Source organism: Mya arenaria, chromosome 3 (assembly GCF_026914265.1).
Source record: "Mya arenaria isolate MELC-2E11 chromosome 3, ASM2691426v1".
Taxonomy (NCBI): domain Eukaryota; kingdom Metazoa; phylum Mollusca; class Bivalvia; order Myida; family Myidae; genus Mya; species Mya arenaria.
Window position 1 is genome coordinate 23,301,370 of NC_069124.1, and position 10,408 is coordinate 23,311,777.

Genomic DNA, 10,408 nt, shown 5'->3' on the forward strand with positions numbered 1-10,408 from the left:
ACTTTGGTTGATTTTTTTCAGAATCATGAGGATTCAGCCGCGTATTCACGTATAGGCGGCTACACGCCTGTATGATGTGCATATGAATGTATAATTTGGTTTAAATGATGCATCCTTAATGTAACACCTCCTTGCTGCTACACCAATAGAAACTTTATGGGATGTTAATAGTAAAAGAACTAGCACTGACGTTCCATTTTTGTCTGGGTCATTTAAATAATAGAAAACAAATTACAAGATAAACAAATTTGTTTTGACTTCTTTAATGAATTATATAAAAACATTGTACAAAAATATCATGACACTTTTAAACAATAAGTATGGTTGTCAATTAAACACATGCTAGCTTTAAAGATTAAGGCAAACCATTGGAATTTTACAGCGGTCTTAAAAGGTGTATTTAAAGCTGCAATCTCACCGATTGATCGTTTTGACTACCTGTACCCTTTTATTGTTTGTCTATAAATGGACTATTTTTTGCAGAAATGTCTAGACCCAATTTTAAGTGATATAAGACTGCTGAAAAAAGATAAGATTGCAGTTTATCATATTTATGTTAAAAAAAAAAATGTTTTATGGCTAAAAGCATTACGAACAATTTAATGTAAATTTTCGGCAGTTTTACCAAACATTTTTGATTGGTTCTATTGTGAATTATCTAATATGACTGAATTAAAGGAATGATAACCAAATCAGCAGATTTTGAGACAATTTTGTGTCTAAACTGACAATCTGTAAGAGTGCAGCTTTAAGTGTTGATCTAAAGCTTCATATACACATTGTTATATTGTCATTAACTGTTTAAAAGGTCTCATGTACTAAATAATATAATAATTTTCATACAATATCTAAAATTGATTAAAATAAATAAAGTATAAAGTATCATTATACCTATTTCTTACTAGTGCCGTTTCTCATCTGACAATACCATCCAAAGCCATCATTTCAACTATGAATTTAACTTTCAACTTTTCTATTGCATATGCAATAAAATACTAGTATACCAAAAATACAAGCCATGAACAATATGATTGTTCAACTTGCATTATCTTTGACCTTTTGATATGACCATTTTCCAGTTTTGTCTATTTGTAAGTTGTGCCCTGAGGAATGAAGTAAGACTGTATGAATCATAAAAAGCAATAAAAACACTAAAAATATGCCCCACCCCCTGTAATTTCTAATACAGTAGTAAAATCAAGCAATTAAACATTTAGAGCTGCACTCTCACAGATATACCGTTTTCACAACTTTTTTTTGTCTTGGAATGAGAAATTGTTTGCGTAATTATCTGCAAACTTATGATAATGATAAAAGATTGCTGACAAAAGATCAGATCGCAGATTTCATATTTCCGTTCGAAAATTAATGTTACTAACGGTTTAAGAAAAGTGCATAAAATATCAATGTTTTCTTGATAAACATACCAATAATTTATATATATATATATATATATATAGTATTTATGCACTGTGCTGTTTGTAGAGTTGTGTGCTGTTCCATGTTTCTTGTCTGTGAATTTGTGTTCTATGTCTTTGGCGTTGCCCATTGCCACTAAACTGGGTTTATGTTTAAACTTTTTGCGACTGAGCATGTTTCTGTAGCTTTTTGCATATACCCGTATATTAAATAGAAAAATCTGCAATTTAATTTTTCGCAAAAATTGGATGGTTCCAATCCAAGACATAAAATGAGAGAAGTTGTCAAAATGTCCAAAATGTGAGAGTGCAGCTTTAACGTTTGAAAGTAACTCTGTTTGCCTCATGCCCCTAAACAGGATTTAATTATATTATATTCCCAGTGGGCTTGTCCCTGTATATTTGATTGTAAAATTGCAGTAATGGATACTGGTCTAATTATCTTCTGACAATTTTTCACAAATTTTAAAGAAACAGAAAACACATATTAAGCTCATATAACGTTGAACAATTTAATCTCATTCATTAGGTTGAGAAAAATTCCCTAAAAATATTAATTGTGGAAACATATCTTATTTAAATACCTACAGGAAATGGCAACATCATTTACCCTTTAGTATGAAAAATGCAGTTTCCTGATATTTGAATAGTGGTTCTTTATTTCAGCATCTCAATTCATTCAACGTACACATAGTATGTATCAAGTTTCAAAGGAAACCAAATCATTGTAACGATTGTTTTCAAAGCAAATAGATTCACACTCTTGATAAACTTCTTTTCCTAGTTTCAACTTTTGAGACTTTTTGATGAGCCTGCACCTTCCCCCTCTTATGCAGTGGCTTCAAGCAATAAAGCTACCAGCTCAAGTTGCACAGCTGGTGAACAAGACTGCTGATAGTCGACAAACTGCACACTTGATGCCATGATAAATCATGTCCATCAACTTCCAGAATGAAGAAATGACGCAGCACAGAATTGATTTCAATTGGACCTCTCTGTACTTTCATCCCTTTGTTGTAGTCAAAGACTATTTCTTAGTGTGCAGTGCGGGATCTTGAGAAGCTTTCTGCTCCTCTGATGAAGTAAGTTTAGCAGAGTGTGAAACTCCTGTCTACTCATATGCCTGGACACCTGTGATCTATGTCTTCTTGTGTGTGCCCAACTATCACCTGAAAAGAATTTAGAGGAAGTTAGTGCTTGATTACAAGTCAATGTGACAAAAAAAAGGTCTTTCATTTATGCCACCAAGAACTAGTATTCAAAGTTTCATAACTCGTATGTTAACTCAAAGCAATTGAGCAGAAACTGTTTGGTAATTAATTTTAAGTCACTGCTTCCACTTATACTATCTGTAATATTGAATGTGAACCGACTGACCCAAATGCTATTCTAAATATTTTTTATGTGCCGAACCTAAATCCTATTGACACAAAAGTAATCCAATTGTATGTCTTCACAAAACATTCTACAACAATATTTGTCAATTTAACTCAAAGATTGATAATTGTTTTTTTGTCAGACAAACACAGAGATGGCCCTATATCACTCACCTGATTTGAGAAAGGATTCTAACTTAGTTATTGTTTGGACACTTACTGGACACTTTTGGTCTGACTTTATAATGCAGCTGGTGAAAATATAAAAAGTCCCTTTATAATGGGCTTACAAAAACATGAAAAAAATGTATTTGTTTAAAAATTACTAAGGGCCATAACTCTTACAATATTTAAGTTTGTATTGAGCAGAAAAACCTAAAATACAACCTTAAAACTATATTTACAAGTAAAACAAAAAAATCTACAGATATGTTTTTTTGTATCTGGTTTTTGAGAGAGAATAATCAGAAGAAAACATCACACATTCACAATCATATTAAAAAATATTTAGTTTTTAAAAAAATTATATTCTATTTCAAAAACACTGCAAAAGACAAGACATATACGTTTCAATTTCTTGATTTAATACATTGATGATTATCGATTCTTATGAAGCGAGATGGGTCTTACACTCTAACCACTGCAACTTGCATGTTCTTAGTTACTCAGTTATTACCTTTCTTAAAATTCTCCTCTTGATCTGAGCCACGCCAAAATGATGGAAGATGCTTTTGTTGTCTTTTCCATCGGAATGTATAGCACCTCTGTGTTTCTGTTTGTCTCCTGAAATAGTAAAAGTTTATTAATAATAATAACAATAATAATAATCAGTGACTTGTATTGAAATTATTTTCACCGATTGTGCCTTGCACATTGGGGAACAAAGTTGACTTCTAAGGAGAAGATTTTTCCATATAGAAATATAGCAAAAAGTAGCTCCGCACCCTGGAGCAATGTTTTTTATGAATCAATATCCGGTGAAAAAAATTCATACAGGGTATTGAAACATTTTTTGCTTCAACTGAAGACTTTTAACAAAGATAACTTAACTAGCTCTTCATCATATTAAATAACAAGAGCACCGCGGAGTGGGTGCCAACGCTCGTCTGTAATTCCAAGTCGAAAAGGGGGATAACTCAATATTAATTAAAGGCAAAATTATATGACCTGCTATAAACATGCATAGTGTTAATAGGAACACGTGTAGCAAGTTTAATGTGAAAATGTTGAACGGTTTTTGAGTTATGAGGTAAGGTTAAAGTTTTTGGACGACGACGACGACGCAGACGCAGACGCAGACGCAGACGACGCCGACGACGCCAAGGCTATCACAATAACTCGACTTTTTTTCTTCGAAAAACAGACGAGCTAAAAATTAGCACAGTCTATGCCGCACACGGAGCCCCACATTTGATCTTTTACCAAAGTTTGGTTGAGAGTTTAGTTTCACATCGACAAGTCTTTACAGGTCTATTAAAGCTGCACTCTCACAGATTGAACGTTTTGAAAAAGGTTATATTTTTTATCTTGGAATGAACCAATGTATGCGAAAATGCATGGAAACCAGTGATATAAGACTGCTGACAAAAATGTCTTTGAATTCCCGTCAAACATATGTCCAAACCAAATTAATTGTTAGTTTAAACATTATATATTTAACAACAGTTGTGAAAAAGGAGTTATCATTATATAAGATTATATTATCTGGCAGTGGTTGAAAATGTAAAGTGAGACCAGTTTTTTACCTGTTATTGAACAAACTGTTATGTTGGCAGGACTGTCCTCCTCAGCAATGCAAAGAACAGCAATGACTGGCTGGCACTCTGTAAAATGGCGATTAAAACATTTTGTCCAATTAAAACTGTCCCATTCTAAACAATCCATCAGCAATATATATAAATGAGCTGCGCCATGTGGAAATGTGTCTTGGGAAGTTGACATCATTCCATGATGTCATAAAGATGAGCAGAAGACATTACTTACTATGCAGCAAAAGTTCTTACTTTAACAGTAAAGATATCTTTTTTGAGAAAATTTATCAAAGTGAGCTCTTTTATGTCATGTTTCTAAAGTACCGAAAGTCTTGTACACATCTATGTTACATATATAAATCATAAACAGGAATAAAATGAGGAGTTGTGTACACACTAATTCCTCCTTATGTACTGTGTAACTCAAGAAAAACAATCCATAATTCTAGTAAACCTCTAGAATTCCCTTACTTTTCTCGCTGTACAAAAATGAATTGAGGAGTTGCAAACAAGCAGGGCCATAAAACTTTTGCTATTTAAACTGTACTGCAACAGCAATTTAAAGACAGTGATACTCATTGATGGAATAGGCACTTAAGACAGCTACATTTTCTGAAAAATGGAGATCAGACTAAATATTTATAGATTTATTTGAAATAAAGAACATGATACAGTGTTTGTGTTAAACTTGTTACTTATCCCTGATTTAACACAATCATTACCTTCAAAGTGGTGATAAAATAAAAACAAATATACCTTATTAAACACTGTTTACTATCACATCTGTACACCCCCTCCCCCTTCTTACATACTTAAGCGGCTCTTACCAAAGTAAAGAATGAAAGGTCCACAAGGCCAATTATAAACCATGAACCATGAGAATCCTGTTTACTAATTTGATTTTAAATCACCCAAAAGGCTTTCTACACTGTGTCACATAATGGTTCCTTAATTTAAATCTAGTCTCCAAAGGTGTCACAGTTGTGATTTCATTGAAAGACTTGAGATACGTTATTTAAAAAAATGACGAAAGGAAAGCTTAAACGCAGAAGTCTGGCCGGGTATACAAGCCTGGAAATAAATACGCAAAAGCTCACCATGCTGCTAAGGAGTCTTATATAATTCCCGGCCCCAGTTCAGCTGGAGATGTTGATTCCACACGGCTGAAAACCGGCCCGGTGCACCCAAGCTTCACCATCGGCAGTATCTGCAAGAGGAGGGTGTAAATCTGGGAAAACGCATTTATAATCAATTTGCGAAAGTTCTTATCCGTCATAAGTAGTGAACATGTATGTGGCTTATAGAACATCTGAAATTAAGTTTAATGAAGGAGACAAAGTTCGGTCTGGGATCTAAACCTGGATTTTGATGCTGAAATTGTAAGGGCCGATTTCAGAACATCCACTCTCACTCACACTCCAACCACATTCCCGTAAGGGACACTCAAATGATCACTTGAGTGGAATACGGGGAGTGACACTCAAGTGACTGTTCGTATTCACACGCCTCGCTAACACTCCACTTCATCACAGTATATAATTATACACGTATGTTTACATGATCATATCGGATTATCTGTTTGACTATGGTGATGTTTACATTACACATTGTAAACATATGTTTATTTGAGATTTGAGTACCTTATTGTTAGTTATGGCAACAAACAAATGATAATAATTGTTATTCTGAAACTGAAATTTACATTTTAAAACAATTAGTTAATAAAAATAAACGTTTTGGATTGTAAATAACTGTTGCAAAATGCGTTTAAATGCATGTTTTTTGTTGTCGTTGTTGTTGCTGTTTTAAATATGTAGCCGTTTTCCATTGTATCACATAATTTAAATATGTATTCATATATAATCTTGCTTTTGTATTCTACATAAAGCGGTCTTAGCAGTTGAAAATAATATATGGAAGTTGAAAAAATAGCAGATGGATAGAATTAGCGAATGAATCTGCTTCTTATGGGGAAATTACACCTCGGAGTGAAAAACAACTCAAGAAATGTAGGGGAAAATGGATGAAGATGACGATAATAATAATAATAATAATAATAATAATAATAATAATAAAATAATAATGATGATGTTGATGATGATAGGGTGGTGTTGGTGTTGATGGTGCTGCTGCTGGTGCTGCTGCTGCTGCTGATGATGATGATGATGAAAATGATGATGAAAATGATAATAATAATAATTATTATAATAATAATAATAATAATAAAAAATATAATAATAGTAATAATAATCCAGCTGAATGTAGGCTGGAAAATACATAGCAATTCCCTGACCACGCTATGAAATGGCCTAGCGGCGCCAAGTTAGCGGCCTGGCGGCCTAGCCGCCTCATGTGACTAGCGGCCTAAAATTGTTTCCTATTCCAATGCATTTTATATGCGTTCTTGTCTAAAACAATGATAAATTAAATGTTCCTATTCATAAATCAACATCCTTTAGCGAATATCAGCATTTTCCCCTTTTCCTGGGCTGCTGGATTGAGTTTTGGGGATTTTTAGGCCGCTAGGCCACCAGGCCGCCAAGTTCACTCCGCAAGGCCGCTCAAGCGTGATGTATTTTGCATAGGAGAACAATTATTTTAGCATTGTTTTAGAAGAAAACTCATATAAAAGGCTCTGAAGTAGAAAACAATTTAAGGCCGCTATGTTAATGTACGACTAAAAACATTGATTTATCATATTTCCCATATAAACCCGTGAACCTTGAAATAGAGAACAAATTTAGGCTGCTAGTCCGCCAACTTCACGCCGCTAGGCCGCTCACTTCATGCCGCTAGGCTGCTAACTTCACGCCCCTAGACCGCTAACTTCATGCCGCTAGGCTGCATACTTCGCATACATTTAGCTGCCTGTCTTTGCAGCCATTGATGAATTGCAAACATCAACATTGCTGGGGGTTCAAGATCATTGCGAAACAAAACAAATATATGATAGGCGCATCCTTTTGAATTTGTTTTGTTTATAGATGGCCACGTTATTAAATGAACATGTACTTCAATGGATTATCCCGGTCTCTTAAATATTGTCTGGGAATGAGCATGTCCCTTATTTGTTCCAAATATTTGATATATTTCATCTTTTCTACTTGCCACATACTTTTTTCACTCACACTCATTCAATTCGTATTCACAACCAATCCTCGAGGGCGGTTCAAGTGGCCTAGCCGAGCACTCACAAATGTCCCACTCACCCAAAACACTTGAGTCTCACTCACACCTGTGAATACGGATATACCTTTCACTCAAAAATATCTCGACCGTTATGTGATTACAGAGGATTAACTCATTGAGTGTGAGTGAGAGTGATTGTTCTGAATTCGGCCCTATGTTTTGTTCAAATGAAGTATAAACTTACAGTGAGTACAGAGATATCCAGTCCAGATTTATCGCTTACCTGAAGTTCGTAGGGCTACACTTGTGAGCTTTGCTGTAAATTGCAGGAACTGTCCCCATGAGCCTTTTGTCTGATAGGGGAATGGTGGCTTTGGTGATTGGTGGTACCACTATGCATTTCTTATCCACACACAACACAGTGTATCTGAAAATGACAGAGAATGGCCATGCACTTATGAAAACTATGCTAGAAATACGCCGTTATGATTGTATCAGATGACATTTCCACACAGAAATTGTGAGGCCTCCAATACAGCAGTACTGACATCAATGACGAAAACATATATATCTGTCATGGAGCTATGCTGGTTCTGTGGCGTCAAAACCAAAATTGTGTGATTTAAATGCATATATTTTTGTTGGTGATTAGTTTAAATCCAACTGAAGCAATCTCGTATCAATATAAACCTTAGTTCATCCACCAAATTCAATATTTGAATGTTAGAAGATTTGTTTTCAGAAGATCAGCAATAATGTTTTTTCTTTAATTGTCTCCATGAAAAATGTAAATTTCAAGTTTATAGGCGCTGTTTTATCTGAGAATTTCCCTGGGTGTGAACCGCTTACTGTGTCCAAGTTATCCAAGCTGGATCTAAGACATTACTACAATATGGGCAATTTGCTCTGCCATTTTTATAGATAATTGTGTATTCCAAAGGTATTCTTTTGGTATATTGAACTCACAACAATATTTGAACTCCTGACGTCCAGCACCGCTGTCAGATTATCTAATCCAACCACTATGCCATTGCATGCTCTTAACTGAACGAAAGATAAATGAATTCTCACAATTCTGAACAGTATTTTTTTTGGTCACAGATAGCAACCTTTTAACCCCACTTAAACCTGTCTTCCCTATTTGGCAAACAGAGAATTAGAAAATTTGTTATCTGATGATCCTGTAAATTTTGTGTGGATAGACTAAATACTGTTCGAATATAGCAAATCAAAACTAACATTTTGGGTTTATTCAGTGTAGACCCTTAAATATCAATTTTGATTTATAAGTATGTAGGTTTGTTCAAAAGCTCAGTACAGTTTACTTTACTTGTTAAGTTATCCAATTTCTGTAAATAAATATTACTAAACTTGACTATAAAATACTGTAGGGGGGCTTGTCGTAAAGTTAAGAAAAAATCCAAATAATGCAACAGTCAATTGCAGCATGGGCCCCCAAGGTCCTGCTAATAGTGGGGACTTTGACTTTCAGTACAGCCAATCCCAGGTAAAATTCCCGCTCTGCACAGACAAACAGCTGGTAAAAGCCCTGTCAAATGAATTATGGTCATTTCGTAACCTCTCATTGTTGGTCATTTCGTAACCATTGTGTTAGTCAATTCGTAACCGTTAAGAAATCGAATGTTCATATCTTAACCGTTGACTCCTATAATTATGAGGAATTAATTTAATACCATTTGAATTTACAAAATAAGTTTACTGTAAGTATAAAACATAAAAATAACAACATAAACAAAGTTAAATCTAGTAGTTGTATTCCTTCTTTATTCCTAATAGTGTAGTGCGATTTACCAATAAACTCTGAAACTATGACAAATAGAAACATTCACACTAGCTATTTTTTTATGTTGCGAAGGAAATATTATAAGTAGGCTGAATATTAAATGTAATAATTTTTTAATTCATAGATGTTCTACCATTGAGAGGAATTGTGACCTTAAGCCAATATTTTTTAAATATATAGACCATATAACTTTAGAATTTCATTTTTTTTTAAATTGCATAGAAGTATTGTAAAATGTAGTGAGTTTGCCGAATGAGAGTATGCGCTTTTTATATGCTTATTGTATTAAAAATGTGCCGATATGTTTAATTTTGTATCTTGTTATTGGAAATTAATATTGTACCATAACTAATAATTTTAGGCTGTTTTTTGTCGGCTTCGTATATAAAGTATGCAGAATATGGATCAATTGAGAAAAGAACAGAACAAAATTTTGTTCGTTTTAAACAATTCAAACAAATATAGTCAATGAAATAGGTCAAGAATGATCATTTATGTAAACGTAATTTTACTCAAAAATACATCGCGATCAGTCTTAAATTATTGTTTATAAGTAAGCAAAATGTAAGAAAATAATTAACATATTTTGGTAGTATAACAAATCATTTCTAATTTAGCATGATATATATATATCTATTAGATATATATATATATCATGCTAAATTAGAAATGATTTGTTATTATTATCTAATAACTATTGAGTAACATAAATTATTAGCTTGTTAATAGTGAGAATTTGAGTAATGTCTCCCAATTGGTGTCTTGGTTGCTGTGCCATATACATCCAGGTTCGAACAATACACTTAACGAGGTGCTAAGTGTACTATTTATCACCTTGTTAAATGGTGGTTACCATATCATATGAGCAATTGATTTCTTGACGGTTACGAATTGACTAACAGAATGGTTACGAAATAACCAAGATTCAGC

The 10,408-nt window shown here is 33.7% G+C and overlaps 1 protein-coding gene across 2 annotated transcripts; it reads right to left on the minus strand.

Moving 5' to 3' along the window:
- Positions 1-256: 256 nt before the first annotated feature.
- Positions 257-5,715, minus strand: LOC128227388 (uncharacterized). Of its 2 annotated transcripts, XR_008259803.1 has the most exons (4): positions 5,643-5,715; positions 4,540-4,617; positions 3,471-3,577; positions 257-2,587 (listed from the first exon to the last, which is right to left on the minus strand). XR_008259803.1 is itself a non-coding variant. In XM_052937888.1 (3 exons), exons 1-3 carry the CDS (start codon positions 4,736-4,738, stop codon positions 2,534-2,536), a joined length of 360 nt encoding a protein of 119 aa, XP_052793848.1. In that variant the 5' UTR covers positions 4,739-5,239; the 3' UTR covers positions 257-2,533. The 2 variants fall into 2 exon arrangements, 1 of the variants encoding a protein (XP_052793848.1); XM_052937888.1 differs by lacking the exon at positions 5,643-5,715 and having other exon boundaries at positions 4,540-5,239.
- Between the last annotated feature and the right edge of the window lie 4,693 nt (positions 5,716-10,408).

What these genes read in the sequence shown, in the direction of transcription:
- LOC128227388 (XM_052937888.1), bottom strand. Translation starts at nt 4,738, where the DNA reads ATGATGTCAACTTCCCAAGACACATTTCCACATGGCGCAGCTCATTTA. An exon ending in AACAGTTTGTTCAATAACAG is followed by an intron (nt 3,578 to 4,539) that starts GTAAAAAACTGG and finishes TTACTATTTCAG; the next exon opens with GAGACAAACAGAAACACAGA. An exon ending in AGAGGAGAATTTTAAGAAAG is followed by an intron (nt 2,588 to 3,470) that starts GTAATAACTGAG and finishes AATTCTTTTCAG; the next exon opens with GTGATAGTTGGGCACACACA.